The sequence below is a fragment of the Eleutherodactylus coqui genome, chromosome 2, assembly GCF_035609145.1.
Source record: "Eleutherodactylus coqui strain aEleCoq1 chromosome 2, aEleCoq1.hap1, whole genome shotgun sequence".
Taxonomy (NCBI): Eukaryota; Metazoa; Chordata; class Amphibia; order Anura; family Eleutherodactylidae; genus Eleutherodactylus; species Eleutherodactylus coqui.
In genome coordinates, this window is record NC_089838.1 from 217,775,606 (window position 1) to 217,802,077 (window position 26,472).

Below are 26,472 nucleotides of genomic sequence, written 5' to 3' on the forward strand. Positions count from 1 at the left end.
TCATAATGTCTTCAGAGGTCAGACAGTGGACTGGAAAGGGTTAAGGTTTCTATGTGATCTACAACCCATAATGCGGGTGTTTCAAGCATATTAGTTCACTGATTGTTGGCATTGAAAAAGATAAAAGAATGAAGACATCCCTACACAACCACACTTACGTGTATTGATTTTCTGAAGTGATATGTGTTTTTCTAGCTGGCGTCTTAACTTGACTTCTGCTCCATATTTTCCAAGTGTCCCATTATCGGCTAATATGAAGTGTGTATGAGTGTTGTTCAGCACAGACAGTTTACTCAGAGGATTAGACATTGTTTGATAAGGTTTTGTTACCTGTTAATAAAATGAAATACATTATTGACACTATTATGATTAGCAATGAAATATGATACAATTAGTACAGCATTTCCATATGTGCTGCTTATCTAGAAAATCATTCAAGGCACCGTTTAAAATCAATACACTTACGATAAGCCTACAGGACAAAATCTTATGACTTTATGTGCAACAGCTTTATGTGATTTATGTGTAACATTGCAGAACTGCTAAAATGATCAGTTCATACTATACAATACTGATTTGGAATTTAGATTAGGAGTACGAATAGGTACATGGACTGACATAGGTGATGCCAATCTCTGTTCAGCACTATTGAATACATGTATACTATGTAAAAGCATAAAATAAACAAATACTATATGATTATAATACTACTAAATCATGTAGCTTACATCTTTTCCAATAAGATCCTCCTTGTTTTCCACAATACCCCAAGGTGCAATTCCTATGGCACATATTCGTCCTCTGGACTTGGAAGAATGGTCTTTCAAGGCATCGCCCACATGACGAATTACACCTGCAATACGTAATGCCAACCTATTTATTAATATAACTGCATCCGAAAGTACAGAAAACAAAGTTTATCATCACTTAATTCAAAAGTAGGTTTTATTCTCACAGATGCCCACAATATCGTGTTCAATAATGTAAAAACACTTCAGCACCAAATGGAATGAAGAATTTAAAATCTAATGTTTGTTACATATGTTGGATTCCACATTGTGCCATATAGTTTACATTAAGTCTTTTTTACTTTACATTGTACTGCACTTTACAGGACATAGTATAACTATTACTTTTTAATAAATGTACCAATTAATTATTGTTAATTACTTAAATTAAGGCTAGAGGCGATACATGTTAGATGGCTGTCTGCAAAACGCTCATTCGGCTGACAGCTGTCTTGTTAAGATCCCCATACACATGCAAGCTCACTTCTGGCAGAAGCTTATCTTCTTATTGCCCAATCTTTAGCTCCCATGACATCAGCCATCAAAGGAAGAGTAGGAAGGCCCCCATACACATTAGATGATTGTCCGCACCCACCGATGTACATCTAATGGATTTTGCCACTTTGAGGTTGGTGTTTGTCCCATTCATAACATTTTCACAGAATTAGAAAAAGAACTGCCTTTTTGCTAGAAATAGGGTCACTCTAGTCCTTGGGTTGTGTCTGGTGTTGCATTTTAGTCTCATTTACTTGAATATGGCTGAACTCCTTGAGGAAGAAAATTCCTATAGTACTTTTAATACTTATATTTGGTTTCCTGTTGCATTTTGAAGAGATACCAATGAGATCCACCATACATCAATTCCAACAACCTTCTTCTACTAGAATCACCAACAGTAACATGATCACAAATTTAGTCTTTATCGTAGAATAAGAACTTCAACCAGACAAGTGTTTGAAAGCTGCTTTCATATTGATATCACAATTTGATGCCAATATAAAAGCAGCTTGGAATATAATGCAGCTACAGATGATATGGACAGATACATTTTAAATTTGGAGCTCCCTACCGGTGTCAGTGGCAGGTCGGATTCAGTTGATCAAAATGGTTTTTCTTCCTAAATGCCTCTATATGCTTGAGCATTCTCCTGTGCCTGTACCTAAGTCCTTCTTCAATTAATTACACTTCCAAATGGCAACATTTATATAGGAAAGCTCTAGGCCCAAACTAACCCTTGAAAACTTGCAATGACCTAGGGACTAGGGGGCCTGTGTCATTCCGAATATCCAGTTGTAACATGCAGTACATAGGCAGTTCCCATGCCCAAGGTTTCCCAATATCCCTTAATCAGAATTTTCAAAAACGGGGTTCTTCTGGTCTAATTTCGACTTTATACACATTTCTTTGATACCACTGTCTGTTAAAGCTAAATGGCAAAGCCTTATTCCATCCTAATCTAATGAGCTGTGGAGTGATGCTCTTATATCGCATCAATATGTCTCAATTACCACTAATATTAAATTCATCCAATATTAATAGTATATTCTTCATCAAAGTAAATTAACAGCAGCAAAACGACATAGAATGGTTACAATGCCTCATGACCTCTGTTATAGTTGTCAGGAGGCCTATACTGAGTTTTGGTATCTTATTTGGGATTGCCACGTTGTGAGATGGTTTTGGTCTATGGTTATGGAGGTTTTGTTGGAAGCTTTGGAATCTCCCATTGATAATACTCCTGAAATATACCTGTTCTGCATAATAGATGAGGACCTCTAGAGACACCCCGATAGGATTTTTCTTTTAGAGATTATTTTTTTAGCTAAAAAAGCTATAGTGCTTTGCTAGATGGGGGATTGAGCTCCTTCCATTACTCAGTGGAAATCACTTGTTAATATGGTAGTCCCCCTCCAGAAAATTTCTATACAAAATTAGGCAATGTTCCCAAAAGTCTACCAAAGAGTGGGGGCAATGGTATGACTCACCAATTACTCAATATTCAGGCTCAGCTGTCGATGGCTCTACCGCAAGTTACTTAGCAAAATATAGGCTCTTAATTGTCACAACACAGACAATGCTTTATTAATACTTTATCAATAGTACTTTATCAATGTTCTTACCTGTACTGACACCCCCAGTGAATATCCAGGCCCCAGTGGTCATGGCAGCTTTGATTAACCCTTTCCCAAAGACTTGCTTTAGTTTAGGCTGCATTTCAAAGTTCTGGAGTCCACCATGTACAGAGATTAGAAGTTTAGGAAGTTCTAGCTGCCAATCTTTTACCATAAGGTGAAGTAGAGAGTCTGGCTTTGTATCATAAGATACACGGATGTACTATAAGAAGAGAATTACCACAGAAAAATTCAAGTTTAGGGTAAGGATATAGTACATTTATAGCTTCTTGCTGCAATATATAATAATGATTCTAATTTCAGAAATAAAGATGCCCTGGTCTTCAGAGATCAACTCAACTACTGCACTTCTGCTGGGTCAGTACTACATACAGTGCCAGTAATCTGAGGTCAGTAGCATGCTCTTGTGGTCACATATATACACAAATCTCCTGATGCTCAGTGCCATACACAATGCTAATTATCTAATCAGCATAGTTTATAAATACAGTTTCACCTTAGCAATTCCCAATTTAGTATGCTCTCAATTTTTTCCCTATATCTGAGTTAGTGTTTAACACTGACTATATTTTAGATATAATGGAGGATATTTATGTATGGGAATTGCATACATAACAATTACACGTTGGGGGAGATTTATGAAACTGTCTAAAAGATAAGCTGTTTTTGTTCCCCATAGAAACCAATCACAGAGCAGCTTTCACTTTCCAGAGCAGTATGAGGAGTGAAAACTATGATGGGATTGGTTACTAATGGGCAACAAAGACAGTTTTTCTTTTAGATAGTTTCATAAATCTCCCTCAATTCATATATATGTATATATATATATATATATATATATATATATATATATATATATACATATAATATGAGGAAGCAGTCCCACTACAAAATTCAGCTGAAATCCCCATGCTTAAATATATCCAACAGAGTGTATGGTAAATAATCAATCTGCAAAGTAAAGCCTTGTATCACCTAGCCTTCTGCTGCACTGGGTTGTGTCAGGGTTTATCCGTCCTATTTACTGTGACAGGGTTCAGGTTTTTACATGAATGCACCCATTATGTGAGATTCAAGGGGATTCAGAATTGTGAGCCCTTGGCAAGAAGCTGTGCCCTCAGCTGTAATCTCTCTACCCTCTGCATTGGTACGGTGAGAGCGCCAAACAGAATGGATTATACAAATACATAACTATTCGATCATAAAAAGCCAGATAGGATAGAAACGGCCGGGGATCGCATCCTAGATAATGCCTTTTAATATACTGAGTTGTATAATGTGCTACAAACATTTTACTAAAAACCGGAGAACATTTTAGTAAGTAACTGGTATCTAATATCTCTTACTTGCCAGTTACATTAAAAAAGGGAAAGAGTATGGGAGATGTATCAAATTCGGTGAAAAGAAAAACTGGTGCAGTAGTCCATAGCAACCAGTCAGATTCCTCCTTTCAAGTAAAAGAAATCTTTATAGATAAGAGCTCGAATCAGGTCGGTTGCTATGAACAACTCCTTCACGTTTCTCCTGCGTTAGTTTAGAGAAATCTCCCACAATGTTTCCATTAAAATGCATTTATAAGGTTCTGTTGATGCATGTATCCAAGGTCTCTATCACACGTTATGTCAGGTTTGACAGGAAGAATATTCCTGGCTTCCTGTATTCTTCACTTCAAAAGACCGAAATTTCTACAGACCAGATTATAAATCAGTGAGGTCCATTAGGAGCTACAACTTTCTGTCATGCAACAGATCCCGCATGAGCAGGGCTTTCTTAAAGTATGGACTGAGCTTAATTCATACATTTTACATATTGCATCTGTAAAACATGCTCATGATATCAATTATAATATTAATATCATTAAGGGTTCTCTCATTTCTATTAAATATATGAAAAGAGTGAAAAGAGACGTTTTATTAATAATGGCATCAAAAAGCTAAATTTGATTACATTTTCTACACTTCGTTAGTATATTAGAGGGCTGATAATATTGCAATTCCATTTCTTACCCAAATCACCTCCTCTCTGTCAAAACTAATTAAAGTCGAATCTGTATCAGACATGTTGTGTGTCCTCTGTACAGTATATATGTAATTTGTATGTTTTGTGTGCTCTGTGTGTAATATGTAGTGTGTTATGCATGCTTTGTGATTGTATGTATGTAATATGCATGTTGTGTATTCTTTGTATTGTGTTTGTAACACATATGTTATGTGTGCTTTTTGTTGTATATGCTATGTTTGTGAATCTATGAAACCCCCATTCACCAAAATGCTATTGTGTGTTGACAGTTGAATAGACATAGATTCCAAGCATGTAATTTTTAGCTTTGAACTCCCTTTTACTCCTTGTTTGCAAATAGTCTGTTCTCTGTGTTGTAATACATCCCCTGGACTCCTAAGCCCTGACAAACAATACAGGAGGACTCCTAGATGCCTCATTAGTATAAGGAGCATAGGCCATTTGTAGACTTAAGCCCCATTTACACGCAACGATTATCGCTCAAAATTCGTTCAAACCATGGCATCTGAGCGATAATCGTTGCATGTAAATGCTGCCATCGTTAACTCTTCGTCTGAACGATGATTTTAAGGTAAGCTTAATATTCATCGTTCAGCTGGAGAGAGATAACACAGATTGCACACTGTGTTCTGCATAGGAGTCGGAGATTACACTGTATTCTGCTGATAGCCCATGCAAGAACAAGGAAGCTGTGTGCAGAGCTTAGACCCCATGCTGTGCTCTGCAAACAGCTCCCTAAGGCACTTCGACACGCAAATGAAGTGAATAAAGTGTTAATGGACATTAGTGTCCATTAACACTTTATGCAAAACGATCGCTAAAACTGTCAATCTTTCAATCGTTTGGAAGATTGTTTTTGCGTGTAAATGGGCCTTTAGTGCAGGAAAGTGAAAGTGAGTTCAGAGATAATCATTACCTCTTTCTATTATGTATCTATTTAGCTATCCACACATTATAGTAGGTTAAAGGGGTTCATAGTGACAGATTCCCTTTAATATTCTGTTTAGACTACTCCTGCCTATATTCTGATAATATACCTCTTAGATAGGGAATTGTTATTTGAGCAATTGAGTTTGATCTAAGTAGCCTTTATTAAATATAAACATCACTCATACATTATTGAAATGTGTGTAGCTTTAGTTTCTCCATTTTAAACAATAATTCTCTTCCATCATTCGCCCAGTCCTACTCACCATGGCTTTATTTGAATGCCCTCCTCCCTGAAACTCCAGTATTCCAAATGCATCGGTGGGATTTAACTGCGTGTGTTTACCTATAGACCATTTTTCAGGCACAGCTTCCACTTGTTTATTGTCTTCTCCATTCTTGTTAGCTATTGCATTCTGAGGAGGGGGGACATGCTGCGTAATAAGCTGACCACAGCAACATCTGAAAGGAATGCACCAACAGTTCATGACAGATTTCATCCATTTGTTCACACATAAGAGCTATAAGACTAGTTGAGATCCGAGATTCAACTCCTAGTGATCAAATGTGGTTAATCTAATCAAGAAGGGGCATACATGGCCATACCCCAATATAGTGTTATCATAGGAATTACTCCTTGAGTAAACTTTCAAACTCCCAGATGTGGCCCTGCAAATGTGCCAGCAAGCCACAGACTCCAGAGTCACACATTATAGCATGAACTTAATTGATGATTAAATAAATGCAGCGATCAAGAACATAAAACTACATATATAATCATTTCTTAGCATGCACATATATATTCTAATAGTATAAAGTGGAAGGCACCTGTTGCTGTCTTTGCTGTTGGCAACTATGTAGATGCATTCTCTTTTGAAAAATGTCTTTTCTATCCAAGCCTTTTGACCCTGTGAAAAAGGCGACACAAACATTTCAAGTGATGTTCTCTTTCTTAGGAAACAAAAGAATAAACTATATCATACACAACAGATTCATTTTAAAATAAGTCCCCAAAAAGAGGTTTTTCATAGATATTTTGGAGAAAAAAAATCAGTTAGTGATTATAATATTGATTGATTAGCCTGGAAATCTAGACCATCATTTCACTGCACTGTATTGTGAAGCCTCAGCATTAGAGATGAGCGAACGTGCTCGTTTAGAGCAATTACTCGATCGAGCATCACTTATTTCGAGTAACTGCCTAATTGGGCGAAAAGATTCGGGGGGCGCTGGGGGTGAGCAGGGGGTTGTGGTGGAGAGTGGGGGAGGGAAGGGAGAGAGAGAGCTCCCCCCTGTTCCTGCTATCCCCCACTCCACCCGCCCCCCCGGCGCCCCCCGAATCTTTTTGCCGGAGTAGGCAGTTACTCAAAAAAAGCGATGCTCGATCGAGTAATTGTCCTAAACGAGCACGTTCGCTTATCTCTACTAAGCATATAAGCTAATAGGAGAGAAAGGAGGGATCGTCATAAGGAAATTAAAATGTAATATTCCCCTGTAGAAAGGGGTGACACTGTCTTATGCCTCATACAAGGTCTGAAGGGGCGGCACATGACACCGAAATTCTTTTGACTCCCTGTGCTATGCAATGCCCCCTAGGTCCCGTAGTAGGCAGCAGTGCTTCAGTTTTTCCCCGAACATTTATGACTATAATTCAAACTATGTAAAAAAAGATAATTTATTGGAACTTCAATGATAGACGAAAGTTTCACTTTTCTCACTGCCCTTAAAGCATGATCTCTGCAAAAAGTAATTGGAGACGTTTTCTAGATTTAACATCTTATGCAATCACATTCATAATACTCTTTAAAAACAGGAGATACTACTTTATCTAGTCTTGAACTTACGTAATAGGGGTTGTTCAGTTATGGGACAACATCCCTTCAATAGCACTCACTGTAGTAAAATAACAAACTGATCATTACTTACCCTTCCTCTACTACTGGGATCCTGTGATGCAGCCCCACCATGGTCCGGGTGTCTGCTGTGACAGCTGACGTCATCGAAAGTCATATGGCCACTAACGCCAATCGGAGGCTGCAGCGTTACATTAATCTCTCCTGGCATCATGGTGCCCAGGATGGGGGCACTGACACCAGTAGAATGAGCAATGATCCTGCAGCCTTTGATGAGCTGCAGTGGTTACCTGACTTCCAGTGACGTCAGCTGTCACAGCAGACAACTGGATCATGGCGGGGCTGTAGCGCTGGATCTCAGCCATGGAGGAGGGGTAAGTACTGATCAATTTGTTATTTTACTACAGTGAGCGCTATTGAAGGGATGTTGTCCAGTAACTGAACAACCCCTTTAAGTCATATCTTTAGATGGACAAAAAAAGCTGATTCTTGTAACGTGAATGGTCAGTTTTATTTAGAAAACAATTATTTTTGGTAATAAGGTCAATGTCCTAGAAATTGTGCGGTGAAAGGAAGCTCCAATGGCAAAAGTCTGTTGCACTGTTCTAATTCATTAGAGCTCAGTCACACGGGCGCATCCAGGTGCCGATGCACCCGTGTAACTGCACGAAGAAGACGGCCACACTGCAGGTGCGGACGACTCTCTGCACCGCCGGAAGAAAGAACACATGACCAGCAATGGAGCCGGTCATGTCTTCTTTCTTCTGGCGGTGCGGAGAGTCGTCCGCACCTGCAGTGTGACCGGCTTATACTTCAGGAACACGGGCGCATCGGCACCCGGATGCGCCCGTGTGACTGAGCCGTTTGGGAGTTTTTCAGACTCTTTATTGAATAATTTTTTGCATGTCTTGTATTTGGTAGGTAGAGACCAATAAGCAAAGGAAACTGTCTAGTCATACAGTCACTCAGTCTCCATGTCCTGCAGACTATCACAGCACTGAGTAATAGGAGGATGGTGCATATTCCCAACTTCTTTGGAACTCCGCAAGGTGAAAATGTCTGCACATGCTTGGTGCTGCGGCAAAGTCACAAATAATAATAAATACAAGATGATAGCAAAAGCTGGCAAAGAGATGCCCTAGAAAAGTGATCTGCGACTGAGTGGCTCTCTGATGGCTCCCACACACTTGCGTTTGCGTTTTTTGTTAACGCGATTGTCAATGGGATTTTCTAATGTTAAAAACGCAACGCAATTTGCGTTTTTGATGCATTGCGTTGCGTTTTTAACATTGGAAAGTCCCATTGACAATCGCGTTAACAAAAAACGCAAACGCAAGTGTGTGGGAGCCCTGACTGTTGAAGAACTACAACTGGGAAACAAGTTGGAGACCAGTGACCTAGATGAACTCTAACTCAGCCACTGTGGGTACATGGCACCATGGTGTATGTATCACAAAGTGTTTGTAAGGTTATGCTGATTCCATTACAAAGCATACACAGTTTAAATTATTATAGTTTATCTGTCAATAAATTTTTTTTTTAAACTTGGCCTTAAAGGGGTTTTCTGCACTCCCATTGATTTCAATAGGAGTGAAGCCAATGCTCCCCCTTCCTGTGCAGACTGCGGATGATGACGTCCAACCCGCTGCATTTAGAGTTGGCCAGATGAACAGCTAATGGATGGGGGTCCTGAACGGTAGACCTCCATCCATCAACTACTGATGATCTATCCAGAGGATGAGTTATCAGTTGAAGAAAGGGCAGGAAACACCTTCAAATGGAATAGAAATCCTTACATTTCAGTGTTATGTAGTGAGAAATAATGTCATAATTCTGTAGCATAACACATAAATGTTCTGTAGGCTGAATAAATCAATGCTGCAAATAATGTCCCTGGTAATGCTTCTGCTCTCTTAGTTAGAGGTTTTCTGTAGAAAAGTAGTAGAAAGAGAAGTTTGGACTGTATGTTCACAAAATACAAGGAAGAAGGATTAGACTCTTGTAAAACCACTTTGTAAGTATATTACTCAGTCCTTCCAATTGTTCTTTTTTTCTTACAGTCATTATTTCTCTTATTTTTGTTCCTGATGTAAACTTTCAGATTAATTCATATAAATACGGACTACAGACAGTTATCCAAATGACATATTAGGGTCCAAATGCAATGTATACATAGGTGGTGGTTCACAGAATGCTAAAAGCCAAGAACTCCATTATTGTTACATGCACCAAACTCTCAGATGTTCTTCTTAGGTTTACATGCCTTATGATAAAGGAAGGAAAGAGGTGTAAAGTGATGTAAAAAGTGAGTAAAAAAGGCAATATGTAGTGAGATGTGTCACTGACTCTTGTGAGACATATTCCCACCATCAGAATGATCCACTTCTGTAATATCACGTTCTTGTAACAGACAGATGAACCTCATAGCACAAAAGTCGATGATTCAGTATATAACAGTTAAGCTGAACATTGCATAAAACAGAAGTGCAGTAGTCATTATTAAGAGCCTACATGTCTTATGATGTCAATCCGACAGTGTCAATTACTGACACTATTCACAGGACAGTAGTATTAAATACCCTAATGTAAAGGATGCTTGTTAAAGGGGTTTAAAGGACTGTAATTTCCTGAAACAGTTCTATTCTTGTCAATAGGTTGTGTCTGGTAATGTGGCACAGCTCTGTTGAATGGGACTGAGCTGCTATACCAAACATGACCCATGAAGAAGACTGTTGCTGTTTCTGTTTATTTTCTAAGTCCTTCAACACTACAAAATATGTATAAACTACTTTCCTACTCTAAAACACTAGTAAACAAATATTGCAATTGTAGCATTTCATCAAGTATTAGAGTTGAACATACTTGAATGAGATTTGCAACTCTGGTCAACAATGGAAAATGATGCTTTTCATAGCAGCTCTCTTTCTCTACATGTCCCCTTTAGTGAGACCTTGGAACACTAGTCTGAACAGGGTAAAGCTCTTGTATACATGGTCATTATTAAGCAGGCAACTTCTCTCCTCCAGATTTGCCATATTGAAGAAATACGTAAGTCTTTGTGTTACAAGCTCTAGAAACATGCTCAGCTTTTGAAGTTTCACTGTCCTCATCTATTTAATCCTCTTACTAACAGCTTGATTATAATCCAGTTCAAATACTTCAGCAGGCAAACATGCTTTGAGAAAAATGTACGATGTGTGCCAGTAAAATTTTCTAGATTTTTTTAATGATTGAAAAGCTGATGGCTCTATGGTAATTATAATAACTTAACTGATGGGCTTTCTCAGTTCAAAAATGGGTTAAGAAACCTAAAATTGCTAAAGTGTGGAATCTACAAGGATTATGACAGATTAACTGTAGTGGTCAGGCCGATGCCAGGAAAGCTATTTTGCCTAGAGAAAAACAGATATTAGCAGTAAAATCAAGTCTCTAGCAAATGTTCTGTTAATTCCCCAGTGATCCCATCTATCCCAACTAATCACATTGCTCCACAAGAGATCACTGCTTCTTTTAATGCAGGATATATGAAGTGCTGACTCCTACTATCTTGCACTGACATATGATGTGGTTTGTGGATAGGGTCCACATTTTACATATTTATTCATAGGTCGTATTCCCTATAGACTAATGCAGAATGGTATATATATATATATATATATATATATATATATAGCAGAATGGTCAATTCTGAATTAGATGTGATCCCTACAGTGGTAGATATGTATGTGTATTCAGTATGAGTAGATAGAATATGGAAATTAGATTCTAATGTCCAAAGTTAACAAAAGGATGGTGGTTAATTCTGTTAAAAAAAATACTCCTTGGAAGTTGAGGGATTCTGCCTCAAAATAAACATTGCACAGTTTACATTGGTGATAGTTCAAAGGGTTAACACAGTTATGTTCTAAATGCTCTGAATTCAGTGTTCACAATGGTAAATAGTCCTAAGACAGTGGATGTAAATGGCTTACTGTATGATGTACTTCCAGGATAAGGCAGCTTATTCTAAGATCTCTGGTAGAATAGATGCTCTGTTATAAATGCTGAGAGACGGAGGATGGGCATGAAATCATTCAGACCACAAACAGATGAACGGCATACTGTTTACTAATCCTATAGAAAAGAGCAATCATATGATTGTGCTTTTATGGGGCACGAGCATTCATGTGACTGACTAAAGGAAAGTTGAATGACATATTGAAAGTAGAACATAGGACATGCCAGTAACTACTTAGCCCAGTAGGTGGCTTGTAGATCATGTGTCAGTAATGTCAGTAAGCCATTACTAAATACGACTAGCTGGATATATTTACTCATGTATAGAATAGGCTGAGTAAAAGTATTGAACTCTCAATAAAGAAAACAGAATACATATATGTACAGAATTAATACATACACACACACACACATATATATAGACTTTATATATATATATATATATATATACACATATGTATGTATATACATATATATATATATATATATTGTCGTGTTCATTTTACATGTACATATATACATACATACAGTATATGTGACACAAGCATATCAATATTCTGCAACTACTTTTTTTCTGGTCAGCTTGATTATTGTAGTTTGATGTGGCATGTGCACAATTTATACTATTACTGATATAATGTTATTGGCTAGAAAGATGAACTCTGTCATATGCAATCATTACAACTTTGCAAGATTCTCTATTTTACTAAAAGGTCAGCCGCTTTTCACGTATAAAATAAAGCAATATTTACAAAGTTAGAATAATATTTAAATATATATATATATAAGAAAATGTTAACTTTTTTAGGTGTTTGTCAATTGGTATTTATTATTTTATGTAAATATTATAACTTCATGTGCTATTATAATGCTAAGTACATGTACAGTATCATTAGTGCCACACAAGGTGTAATAGCTTTACTTATGTTGACCATTATTCAAAGCAATTTTTATTAATGGTCATGACAAAACCAATGACTTATGAATGTGTATATGAGACTCAGATAAATTAAATATGGTCATTTCCCATGTTGCTTAGCATTGTCCTCTTTGTCCACACATTAGTGTGACTATATATACAGTTGTTGCAATACAAATGAAAGTTCTTTCTCTCTCTATCTATAAGGAGAGGCTTTATTTGCATGGCAACAATCAATTCCACATTCACATCAACCCATTTTCCATGAACATCATGTGTTCTATTATCTCTCTCATAGTTTTAGTTAGTGATCAAAAGTTTCACAAGAGTTGCCATACATATAGTACTAGTATATTTGCTGTAAGACTACATTGAGAAGTAAAATTTTAGTAATTTTTCCCAAAAGCATTAAAAACAATAAAACAAGGCAATAATTAAGCCCGCAAATTTGAATTTGTAGGAGTTTGCTCCCTCTATAATATAGTATAACATTGCTGTATATAATTACTAATATATCTGTATAAGAAAGCTCTTAAAAAGTTAACCTAAAGATTTTAGGAGGCTGTTGATGTGGCCTCAAAGGTCTGCTCCTATCCTCCTACCTCAAAAGTCCTGGAAGGACAAGCTGTTGTGTCTTGCCTTGCTGGTTGCCTTCTCGAAGTTGATGAGAATCCCTGAGGAGAAGGGGTGCCGACACTTTAAGAAGAGAATCTCATATGATAAGCATGTGAGCAGCCTCTTTGTCCAAGCCAATCTCATGACTGCCTTTGAAGGTAATCCTTAACCAGTCCCATGATCCATCTCCCTGCCCAGAGGGTATTTTCATCTCATGGTGGAACAAGGCACAACAAATCTACTTTGATAATGCCCAAATCTCCAATTTGTTAAACCTTCTGTGTGACTATAGTAACTGGAAAAATTCCTACTTTGCAGAAGGAACTCTGAAACTTCTAATCTGAAACTTTGCTCACCCTGCTTAAAAATCTCAACTTTATTTGCATAATTGAGACAATTGGGCATAATAGACCCTTTCAGGGGTCCTCATTAATCTACCCATTCTTTTAGCATTGAGAAAGGAGGTCACCCTGCATTAATTACAGCTAATCCCTTCTAAAAACTAATTTGAAACTTCTGTGAGATTTCTGCATGAAATACTTAAATCGTCCAACAACCCTCCATCGAAAACCTGACTGTCCACTTCAGGCACGTCTACATCTGATTATGAGGACATGCTGCTCTATAGGTTAAACCTGGGAATTTGGTCTTGCTTATTTAAAAAATTTTCATTAATAACTTCTCATTTTCATTACACATTATTATTATCATTATTAAGAAACGTTTGCCTTAGTTATGAGATTTAATAAATATATATATATATTTTATTTTTTTTATTCTTCTTTAAGTACCGAAATGCATAGGGTTGAAGACAAAGGAACTAGATACCAGTTAGCAATACCAACAAATAGCACTTGATCCATGAGTATTTCCTTATATGTGAAGTATTAGTTTAAGTGTATTGGGCATTCTCCATAGTTGAAAGGTTTAAACATAGATTAGTTCCTAACAAACGACATGTGCATGCGACAATGATGGCAAATAAATTATATTACGCCCTTCAAGAGGAAGGGACTCATATCAAATTCTCTGTACAATCCATATAAATATGTGTGCGTGTGTATGTATATACATCTTTAGTACAGGTAATATATGTGTTATTCAAAATGTTTTCTAAAGAAAGTCTGTAAGAGATTAAGATAATAAGACCTCATATGCTCAGTTAAAAAAAAAAAGTCATGCCCGCTGGATTCTGGCATGAGAAAAGCAAGAAGCATTCCTATGGTCCTACATCTAAGGCTGACCTCATTGATAGGCACTTAAGTAAAAGACGTACTATAACATGATAATATATACAATAAATCAGTGTCTTTCCCTCATCTATGGTCGCATCTTAAATTATCGCTATTTTACCCTTTTCAAAAAAATCATAACTTAGAAGCTTCATGGTAAAGTCAAAAGCCACAGAGAGACTTAAAGGGGGTGTCCCGTGATAGCAAGTGGGGTTAAGCACTTCTGTATGGCCATATTAATGCCGCCTTCTCCCTGGATTAGACGCGCTTGCGCTGAAGGGGCCGCTCCAGCGTGCTCGCGCTACACAGGTCTTCTGCGCATGCGCAGAAGACCTCTGCGGCGCGAGCACGCCAGAGCCGGACAGAAGAGGGCAGTCTGCGCAAGCGCATCTAATCCAGGGAGAAGGCGGCTTTGGTCGGCGCCATGGAGACGGGGACGCCAACACCGGAGGGGGTAAGTGTATAACTTCTGTATGGCCAATATTTAATGCACGATGTATATTACAGAAGTGCTTATCCCCACTTGCTATCGCGGGACAACCCCTTTAAGCAGGTCACAAGAATCAATTGTATTTTACAAATCTGATGAAATTTAAAAGAACTATCAGTATACAGTAAAATTAGTAAAAAAAAATCCGTAAAAATCAGCCTCAGGAAGACTTCCTGGAAAATGAAAAAATGTCAGTATTATAAGAAATGTAGAACTATAAGCGTAAACCAGGTCATATAATAATGTCCTCACCCACTACAAAGGATGCTTAATAGCAAGTTTCCTATGGTGTATGTTCAGAGTGGAGTTGGTAAGTAACTGGTATAAATATTAATGTATTCGTGTTTCAGGTACTAATACTGTGGGTAATGTATACTATGCTATTTATCATAAGGACACTTTGAAATCCATGTGATGCTTTTGGCAATAGCCTTACAGTCCACCAATAACCTTACAGCCACCATTGTGCTAGTGACATAATGTCGTTATTTGTCTTCTACGAATGAATAAATCATTATGCTCTTTTGGCGTATTTATGTAACATGACCGACCCACCATTACAATGAGTTATTTGTTGTTTCACCTTCAATTGTATGGAGCTCATTGTGAAATAACATGACTTAGCTGGTAATAAAGCAGAGGAGTCAATAGAAGATGGAGCAGGCTGTACAATCATTTCCTAATATTCTATGTCATTGGGTTTCTGTTATTCTTCAGTAGAAGGAGATTGTTTCCTCTTTCCGTTTTATCCCCCGTGCCGTTACACTACATTATCTTCTATTAGGTGTCTAAATTAGTGCATAATAAAGAAGGGCACATCTGGGTTCTCAAATGACTTAGAACCTGGCCCCACGACCAGCCTCACCTCACTTGCATTCACTTCTACCAGGCCTGTGCATGTATTGCATGTTCACAAATCACGCTGTCTCCCATTATTACTAGTGTTTTGTTTCTATTTTTGGGTTTTTGTTTTTTTTTAAAAACAAAGTTTTATCAAATTTCCATATATATAGAAGTAGACAAGGGCAGATACTTCACAAATTTTACCACGAATAACAATTGTAAAATTTCTTAAAAATAGCCTAAACCCCTTCTAGTCTGTCCGTGTTCCCGTTCAAGAATCAAGAACACCGCGAAACGCCAACTTTAAAGGCTTTCTTTGTAAGTTAGAAAAATACTAAATGCATAACCAAAAACTTGAAAATTTTTATATAAGTTTTATAAAAGTTTTTTCAGCCACTAATATGTTGCTGTAATGTAAGGTAAATACGTCCTTGAATGTGTCCTTTAACTATTGTATAAGGCCTTCTTTAAGAGAAGTAAGGCCAATTTTCCAGCATTTTGTATCCTTGGCCCACTATGCAAAAACAACTTACGAGACACATACAGCTGGCTGCACAATATGGTGGGAAAATGTTTAACGACAGTCATTCTGTTGGCTGCAGCCAGCTAAAGTGCACACTCAGTGTCCACAGGAATAACACAGATGAATAAAAAAAAAAGATGGGCAGAAATAATATACTCGTACAAAGGGTGATCTCATGGGTGAATGGGCACACACTATGGGAAAGATCAGCTGTGTTTGAGTTTGCTTAGGAAAATGACTTGGCATAATAGTGGTGTAACCAAAAGAAAGGGCTACGTGTCTCCGTCCCTCAGATATGAAGAAGAATACCATTATTTTAAAAAGTTTTGTAAAGCTTTTCTTTTGTACTAGTTGACACTGACAAGACCATCTCTCTCTCTTTCGATAAGCAATATTTCTATAGGACGTTTCCAAGCTATGGCCACCCTTGTAACCAATTTTCCCTAATGTTTCAATGCAGAAGCAACTTTATTAGTCTTCAATAAAAATCTCCTATTTTTCTTAACGTTTGCTCCCAACTTCCTGCTAATACACAATAGGTAGGTAAGAAATGAAAGGAACAGATGAATGACACACTGGCTGTAAGACAGACTACAAAGGGATCTGCATAGGAGCTGCAGACATAAAATACTAGGAAACATTTAAAGGGGTTTTCCAGTGAAATACTATTGATGACCTATCATCAGGTTAGGTCATCAATGGTTGATTGGCCGGGATCCGTCGCTCAATGAGAGCCATGCCTGCAGTTACAAGTGCTGACCTCTGTGTATTTGCAGCACTGACAGTATGCGCCCACTCAACTGATTGGTCGGGGTCCCAAGTGATGGACCCCGGTCAATCAACTATTAATGACCTAACCTGATGATAAGTCATCAATAGTATTTCCCTGGAAAACCCCTTAAAAGTAAATATCTACCAAATTGCTTTATTTTGCATTTTAGAAATAAAAAGTGGTTGGATGTGGTCTTTTGGAAATAAAATGAATCAGTACATTTTTAGAGCTGTCATATGTAGCTCCAGTGCGCTATGTAGAGTAGCAGGGCTACTAATGCTATGCATTAAATGACAAGTCCCATATATATATATATATATATATATATATATATATATAAAATATATTCTGGAAATATACAGGAGCGGCATGAAGTCAAAGTAGAATTATTCTCTATCTCTGTGCCCCGTGCCTGCAGGAACTTAAAGGGTCTGCCTCATGAAGACAACCCCTGTTCATTTGCCCAATTCTGGTTGTTGATGGCCATCATCCTCTACTGTATGTGGCAAAAAGTTGTGTCACCTTGTATGAGTGGCTCTCTCTCTAGTAGACATGGCACATCAACGAATTACATAGATTTATGAAAAACGTGCAATTATAGCACAGCTTCCATTCTTTCAAAGCAGAATAAGAAAATTGATTGCTTGGTATGGGCAACATAGACAATTTTTTCTTTTAGCCATGTTCATCGCCCCAATTACTTGCATTATGTCTGACAGGGACAATGTGGTTGGTAATGAGGCATTGTAGCTCATGGTTGACACTAGAGGACATTCTGTGTATGAAACCAGTTTGGCATATTAAACTATCTGTATTTGATTCACAATTTCAATAAAAACTTCAAAGTTATCCTTCTTTCGGGATTCTGCTTAATCAATATTCAGCTTGATAATGGGTACGGGAGCAAATTTAAAGCTATTGCCTAAATATTTCAATAGAATATGAATACGGTTATTTCTGGTGATAAGCCTGCTTTAAAGAATTAACCCCTTGAACTTGAAAATTACTTTTAGGGTAATTCTGCTTTCAAGAACAAAAATCTCAATTGTGGCCATTAATACGGATAAAGGAAGGCTTGCAAGGCTGCTGCACAGAGGTTTGCTTGTTATTAACAAACATGTGAACATATTAGTCTCAGTGCATTGAGTTAAACTCAGAAAATCTTTAGCTTCTTAATGACGCAGATCACTTTGGCCTTCGGTACACAGTCTATTTTTATGTTTTAGCCCCACGGCATTGGAAGAGCCGTAACTTGGTCTTGTTTCTTGCTTATTGGGATGTATTTTGATGGCATCTTATTCCTATATTTCTTAGGGTTTGTTCCCAGTAACTACAGATTTCCATTCCTCTATTCTGTTTTTGGAGCATAGAAATGGAAATCTATCAGAATGAAATGTTTCCATTTTGTTCCCCATAGATTTTTAATGTTTTGTTTTTATTTTATACAAAAACAGCAATATTTCTGTTTATTTCTGTTTAATTCCATTCCCTTTCACTTCCGTTTCTCAAACTGAATAAATAGCGCAGCCAGCCTTATACAAATAAAAAATAACTAAGATTAAAAACATATTAAATAAAAAACTGGTTTACTTAAAGGGGTTGTCCACAAAAAAGCTAGCCTCTACACACAGGATTCAGTACACTATCTTTAAGGGCCCGTTCAGACGAGCGTATGCGCTAATGCGCGCGTTTGAAAGTGCGCGCAAAAATGCGCGTGAACGAAGCTCCGTGCTTTACTTATGCGTGTTAGCAAATGTGATGTTGGCTGCATGGAGAGCATGTAGATGCGCTTCATACCTTGAGCTGTATCAGCATCCCAGCAAATATACACGGCGCCAGTATTTTAAGTATTGATAGTTGTGAGACACACGATTTTTCGCACCACAGCAAACTTTTGATTACTAAGTTTCTTCCTTTATATAACAGGCTGCACATCGTTTATTGGTGTTTACAACAAAACACATCCGGAACACAACATGGAGTGCTTTATGCCAAGGGAAAGACACAAAAGCATTTAGCTTTAGCATTAAAAAAAAAAAAATTACATTGCTGTCTATTGGGTCGTTCACACGAGCGGACTCGCGTGCAGCGTGTCCCATAGGAGCCAATGTTAAGAGCAGCGCAGTACGGACCAAACTGGTACGCATGTCCTTTATTCGTTGCTGCGCGCGTTTGCATGCAGTAAAAACACGCCCATGTGAACACTTCATAGGAACTCCATAGTTTTATGTAGGAGCGCAGTTTTGTGTGTGCGTATATGCGCGCGAAAACACGCTTGTCTGAACGGGCCCTAAGGGTGCATTTACAAGGGTGATTTTGCAGCACGATTCCTATGTGTTGTGAGATATCCAGAAATCTCATTGGAAAAAAACCCATTATTTTCAATGGATGCACTTACATGTGCGATTTTTCTCTATCGTGACCTACAAGAAGCAGCAATGTGAGAAGGATTCTAGCATGTCCTATTTTTGAGCAATTCTGTTGAAGAATATCTCATTCGTCCCTATCGGAGGAGAAAAAATATCGCATTATGCTCGCATGTTGATGCGAGTTTCTTGCAGGTGCATTCCAATGCGATTTTTCTACCATAAGGAATATGAATGTGACTTTCTTGTTAAATAAAATAAATCTTGTTATTTGTATAGCGCCAAATTATTTCACAACGCTTTCAGGTAATTTTTATTTATTACCCCCCACCAAGCTGGGTACTACTCACTTTACCGACCTCGGAAGGATGGAAGGCTGAGTCAGCCTTGAACCGGCTACCTGAACCATGTGGGGATTGTACTTGCAACCTCCAGGTCGTGAGCGAGAGCTTAGGACTGCATTTCTATACATATATTTGTTATTTTCTTAATTGTCACACCCATATAATAAAGTTAACATGTAATGTAGAGTGTAAAGAGAACAACATAAAAAAATGGTGGCATTACATTTTTATTTTTGCATTCTGCCAAAAAAGGGTATGTGTTACTGTTATTAACTATAAAGACAAACAAGACCTCCTGAAGCCAAAATTAGATTAGACTGTTCAGACCCAATTTAATGTCTGGACCTATGTCATAACAAGAAACAGCATAGGATACATATATCATTGACAGTGTATTAATAGACATTCAATATCTAGTGCAGAATTTTATGCTGCCAGTAATACTTTTAAAACAATCCATTAGTAGTGTGTTATTTTCACTTTCAGGCCGCGGTCAGACTAGCGATTTTTTAGCGTATGTATCTGCGCACCTAAAAATCTGCTCTATTAGAACCAATGCTTTCCAATGAAAGTGGTCACATGTACGTTTTTTAAGTGCTAAAAAATAGCACCTGCAAAAGATAAGACATATATGAGTGCAAATGCACCTGGTCGCGCAATTTGCGATGTGCCTTTTTTTTTTGCGTGCCTATACATGCGCTAAAAAAAAAAATCACTTGTCTGACTGAGCCCTCAATCTGCACATAGTAAGAAGAAGCGTATAAAAATCACAAGATGGCTGTATTGCAGGTCAGAATGTGTTCTTTACTATTGCAGTAATTATTTTCCCAGGGAAATTTTGCCATTTCTTGGCATTTTCTACTGTTTAGGAGCATACATGTTAAACACATATGCAATATGTACTGGCTCAAAACGTCACTTTAGGCTCCTTCCCACGGACGGATTTCCGCCGCGTAATACGCGGCGAAAATCTGCCACGTTGCCCGCAGCTATTAGGTTCTATTGAACCTAATAGCTCAATGCGCACGGTGCGGAATTCCATCGCGGAATTTCGCACAGTGAAATCACCCGTCCTCACCCGTGGCATGCTCTATTTGCCGCAGGTATACGCGCGGACGGCTTCCATTGCAGTTGACTAAAAGGGGTTTTCCAGAAGTAAACTTATCCTCAGAATAGGTTATCAATAGTTGATTGGCTGGGTTCCACCACTCAAGATTCCTGCTAATCAGCTACCTGAAGAGGCTGTGATGTCTGCATTAGAGCAGCTCAGTCCCATTAAAAGTGAATGAGAGTGAGCTGCTATACCAGGCACAGCTACTATACAATGTAAGGCACTATGCCTGATATGGCCTAAGGTGACCATGGCACTCACCCAAGCACTACAGCCACTTCAAACAATTGATCGGCAAGGGTCATTAGCAGCAAACTACCACCACTGAGCTATTGCTAACTTATATTGAGACTAGGTTAACTTCTAAAAAAAACTCCTGTAAAGGAATTCTAACATAGCTTACACTAACACGTACCTCCCATAGCCTGCAAAGTTGAAAAATGATTGATACAGGTTTGCAAAAGTAAATGGATAGCTGAATTCCCTAAATATTCAGGCCACACAGCTCGTTAACAGGTTAAAATGGTGCATGTTCCATATGGGTGAACCACTACTTATGAAAACAATGCTCAGCTTAGTTCCCTGCTGATCTCTCCACTTCTTTGTTTGAGCTCTACTTCCTTTTTCATGTGATTGATTCTGGCCTGATGAACGGTCAAATACCCGAAACGTGGCATAGCTATATAAATAAGAGCATATCACTTAACTGTGCTTTCTTTTTGTGACTTCAATAAAACACTTTAACATTATTGTTAGGTTGTGCTGCTGCAGCCTGTGGTTCTACAGGGTTCCAGGAGCAAACCTTCACAGGTGAGGGATAATTGAGCTGGCTGGGTGTGGAGTTCCTCCCGCCAGCCAATCGCCACTGGTCTGCTGTATATATATATATATATATATATATATATATATATATATATATACACCAGCCCTTTGCAAGAGGAAACTGCTATCCCTTCACTCTAGAGTTTGTTTGTCCTGCATACCTGTATGTGTGTTATGCGTGTGAACAGTGTCTTGTCCAGTGTTTGTGCAGGTAGCCAGACATTATGTGTGGATAGTCTTGTTCTGTGTCTGTTCTTACATTTATTTGCTGTCAGTTTTATGTCAGTTTGTCTTTGCTCTGTCCTGCTGGATCGTTTATCATCTCTAGGCTAGTGTGGCCCTTAGATTCCCGTGCTGGGCTGCCCTTATCAGGGCGATTGACCTGCTTGCAGGCAGGGTTCTGGTTTAAGTTGTCTCATTAGAGTAGGGACCCGCGAGACAATGAGGAGCTTTGAAGTAGCTTGTGGGCTTAAGTGACTTGGGCAATTCATGAACCAATACCTCATACTTTCATAGCAATTCCATCTGTGATGTGTGCAGGTACACAAGGTGAGTGTTTTGGTCATTTGTCAGTCCCTATGTTATGTATGTCCATGTGTCTAGTTCCCAGTATGGATTTTACTGTCCTGTTGGCGTTCCAGCCAGCGCGTCCTGTTTAAATGCGATGCCCTCCCTGCGTCTAGCTACCCGTATTCCTATTTTTGGCGTCCGTTTTGGCTGCCCCCCGTATCCTCTTCCTGTTGGCAGTCGAGGACGAACATAACATAATCATCGGCCTAATAAAATTGCAATAATAAAATCCTGTTCCAGTGTCTGTCCTGCGGCAAGGTGCGCCCAGCGAACGTAACAGTTATACCCTGGTGTGCTGTTTCAAGTCTCTTTTATAGCTCAGTTCCCTAATCATTACCTATTAAAGCAGCTTTAAAGTGTACCTAAGTTTATAAACAACTTTCAATAAATCAATAGTACAAGCAAATATAAGAAACTTTGGAATGTATCCGATTAGAAAAGTTTATCCCTTACTCCACTGATTAGACTTCTTTCCTTTCCCACCATGTCCTTAAATGGGGTAGTCTCATCTCGACAGTTATAGCATATCCACAGAATATGCCAAAAATGTTTGATAGATGTGGGTCTTACCTGTGGGAACCACACTTATCTCTAGAACAAAGAGCATCCAACCCCATCTTGCATCACCTCGTAGCTGTGTATCCTGTGTAGAATGACTGAGCTATTCCTTAAAAGGGGTTGTACAAGGATATCAAGTTATCCCCTATCCATAGGATAGGGATTAACATGCTGATCAGTAGGAGTCTCACCTCACTACTGAGACCACTGCCGAGCTCAAGACGGGACTTCCATGTGCCGCTCTCCTGTCACAGGGGGTGTTTCTACTCCCTGCAGTGATATCACTCTGAATGAAGCGCTGGAAGTGGGAGTGATAAAAATACCTGAGTGGGTTGTTGCTCGGGTTCTTGGCAGTCTCAGCGGTCCCACTGAAAGTGAATGTAACATTAGTGTGCTTGCGTGATGAGTACTTCATTCAATTTCTTCCTGACAGCAGAGGGGTCCAGTAAGTCCACAGTGAGGAGGACGGTGGACACAGAACCCGCATTTTTGAGATCACTAGGTTTCTCATGGGTGAGACTTCTGCTGATCAACAAGTTATGCCCTATTCTGTGGATAGGACATAAATTGCAAATTGGTACAACGCCTTTAAGATTCAGAAATATAGTTACAGATGCATAGTCCTCTCTTGCCCTCTGGGCACTTATTTCTATGAGGAGTTCAGTGAAAAAACAGGAAGCTGAACAAATAGCATTCCATCTTCTGTTACAACCAGCACAATACTAGAGCTTGAAGAGGTAAGTAACCCACCAAACTCCAACTATACAGCATAAATGCTCCACTAGGGGTCAGAAAATTCAGAAATTGACTGCTTTAAATGACCAGGGATATTGAAATGAACACCTTCAATGTCCTTGAAAACTAGGGATTGCTACATTAATCCCTTCACTGCTCAAGACCACCAGCGATACTAGAATTATTCGCCTCACCGCCCTAGACAACCAGGTATTCTGATATTAGCACTTTCACTGCCCTCGACTGTCAAGAATCCTTATAGTAACCCCTAGGCTACTAGGTATACTGATACCGCTTCGATGCCCTAGACTATAATGTATATGTAATGATATTAACCTCTTCACTGCGCTAGATCACCTGGGATACTGATTCTAAAATTTTTAATGACATAGACCACCAGGCATACACACATTAACCCCATTCACTGCACTAAACTACCAGTGACATACATTAAACCCTTGGCTTAACTTCTTTAGGTTATACAACTTATCGTGACACCAATGCAATGCAATGCAATGTTGCACCGGTAATAAAAGTATACATATCTTTTTTTACATGGGAGCCTATGTTTTAACATGGGAACCTATGAATGACAGATGATCAATTCAAAGGAGGCATCCATCAGTCATCCACTAAAAAAAACATACTTTAAACATGCATATATTTTTCATATAGGGGCCTATGGATGATGGATGGCATTTTTCAAGGCATTCACTGTACGTATGTTTAATATTTCATGTCATATATCACAGAATATATTGGGTTTAGATACAAGCTAAAAGGAGAACACATCCATACAACCATTTGTGGCAACGGTATTCCCTTAAATGGGTATTCCGGAGACTAGGGAAATTTTGAAAATTGTGCCACCAGAAACACAGGTACTATAATTTCCTAATAATTACTATTAGACTTGTATTGAAGGGTGTGCGTACGGGAATCTGAAAAGAACAAGATTTTCGAGCACTATGTGATGTTCAGCGGGTGACAGTGCTGGATTGCAGGAGCAGGTAAGTATAAAAAGTACATCACTCGACTCCCTGGCAGCTCCCCTAACAGCACCATAATTTAATTTATAGTGCTAGGGGGACGTGATAGGTTCTCTTTAACCCCTTGAGTGGCAGGTTTCCCACCACCCTGTCGTGCCCACCAGGGCAGGTTTTTTAAAATGGTCTAATCATTGAACTTCAACTAGTTTTGCAGTTGCGTCTCAAGAGCCATAACTTTTTCATTTTTCCATTGACATGGCTGTATGAGGGCTTGTTTTTTGCGGGACAAGTTGTGATTTTTTAAACAGGGGGGAGGAAAAAAAGAAATGGGGAAAAAAGAAAAAAAGGGGCCATGTCATTAAGGGGTTAAATAATGTATTAACTTCCTTCTCTGGGTCATTACGATGCATGGATACCACATGTGTGATTGTATTTTTGATTTTTTTACAAAGTAAAGGGAGACAAGTGGTTTTTTTATTTTTTTTTTAATAATTTTTTTCGTTTTTTTTTTAATTTTTTTTTTAATTTTTTTTTTTTTTTTTTTTGTCCCTTTAGGGGATTTCCACAGGGACTCATCAGGACCCCTGATCACATTCCAGGGGTCCGATGGTGACAGCCCTTTACATGCGGCAGTGACAGCCCTTTACATGCTGCAGTCACATAGACTGCAGCATGTAAAGGGTTAACACAGCAGAGATCGGAGGTTTTCTCTGATCTCTGCTGTAAGAGCTAGTACCTAGCTGTCCTCTGACAGCTAACAACCAGCTCTCCCTGCCACAGAGACCATCGGCTTGCTTCTGACAAGCCGATGGTCTCTATGGCAACCTGTAAACAAAGCAGGACATTGCCGACATGTCGGCAATATCTTCTGCTGGTTTTTCAAAGCCCTTGCTTTGTTCTCTGTGGGTCTGTGCAGGCAGAGCACACTGTCACAGCTTGTGGCATTGTGCTCTGCAGCTCCCATAGTGATACATAGCCCGGAAATCTTCCGGGGTATATCACTATGAGCAGTGGAGCTCGTCCCGGAAAATTTCCGGGCGTGCCACTCAAGGGGTTAAACAGGCCAAAAATAATGTGATGTGCTACCTGTATTAGATAGATAGATAGAATACAATAAATATACAGAATTATTACAAATGATCTTCCAGATTTGATACCCTCATAACTCACATTTTATGATACTCAGATACACAAATTTGATATCAATGGAAACAGAAACTCTAAAATTTTTATTTAGCAAAATTGTCTAACATAAGCCAGTACTTGTTGCCCATAGTAACCAATCACAGTGCAACTTTCCTTTCTCAAACTGCTGAGATAAAATGAAAGCTGCACTGTAATTGGTTGCTATGGGCAACGAGGACTGTTTTACTGTTAGTTTGCCAAATGAGGCCAAAAAAGTTTTATTCTGTCATACTTCTGCTGTGGATCTGTAATTTCATATGCACCCGGATTCAATGGGAATCAACACTACAGTTTATACTGCACAGATTTTTATATGCATGGATTTTAATTTTGTGCCACATGAATGAAAAAACTGATGTGTTATTTCTTATTTTCCTGTGACACAGATTTCAAATCCTCTTGTTGCAAAAATCTGTGCTGATTGCTGCTGAAATCAATGGGAGATGAAATGCACACAGATTTCAAATGGATTTCAGTGCTGAACCACATGAACTATATAAACTGTATAAACATATCCCTAGAAAGTCCTTGGCCTTTTAATAAACTTGGTGCAAATCACTGCAACTATGTCCTTTCAGACTAGTATAGAACACACCAATATAAGTGTGGGTGAGTGCATCCTCTCACCCTAACTTTTTATATGGCTTTTGCAATGCTTCAAAGATTTGGGCAGAATCTTGAAG

The 26,472-nt window shown here is 38.5% G+C and overlaps 1 protein-coding gene across 1 annotated transcript in view; it reads right to left on the minus strand.

Moving 5' to 3' along the window:
• TRPM1 (transient receptor potential cation channel subfamily M member 1) overlaps positions 1-26,472 on the minus strand; it is a 166,709-nt gene that overhangs the window by 89,384 nt on the left and 50,853 nt on the right. The window contains exons 2-6 of the mRNA XM_066592492.1: positions 6,695-6,774; positions 6,133-6,328; positions 2,909-3,122; positions 729-853; positions 159-330 (exon numbers count right to left, since the gene is read on the minus strand). Of these exons, the coding sequence (XP_066448589.1) occupies positions 159-330; positions 729-853; positions 2,909-3,122; positions 6,133-6,328; positions 6,695-6,774 (787 nt within the window). The remainder of the gene's footprint in view (positions 1-158; positions 331-728; positions 854-2,908; positions 3,123-6,132; positions 6,329-6,694; positions 6,775-26,472) is intronic.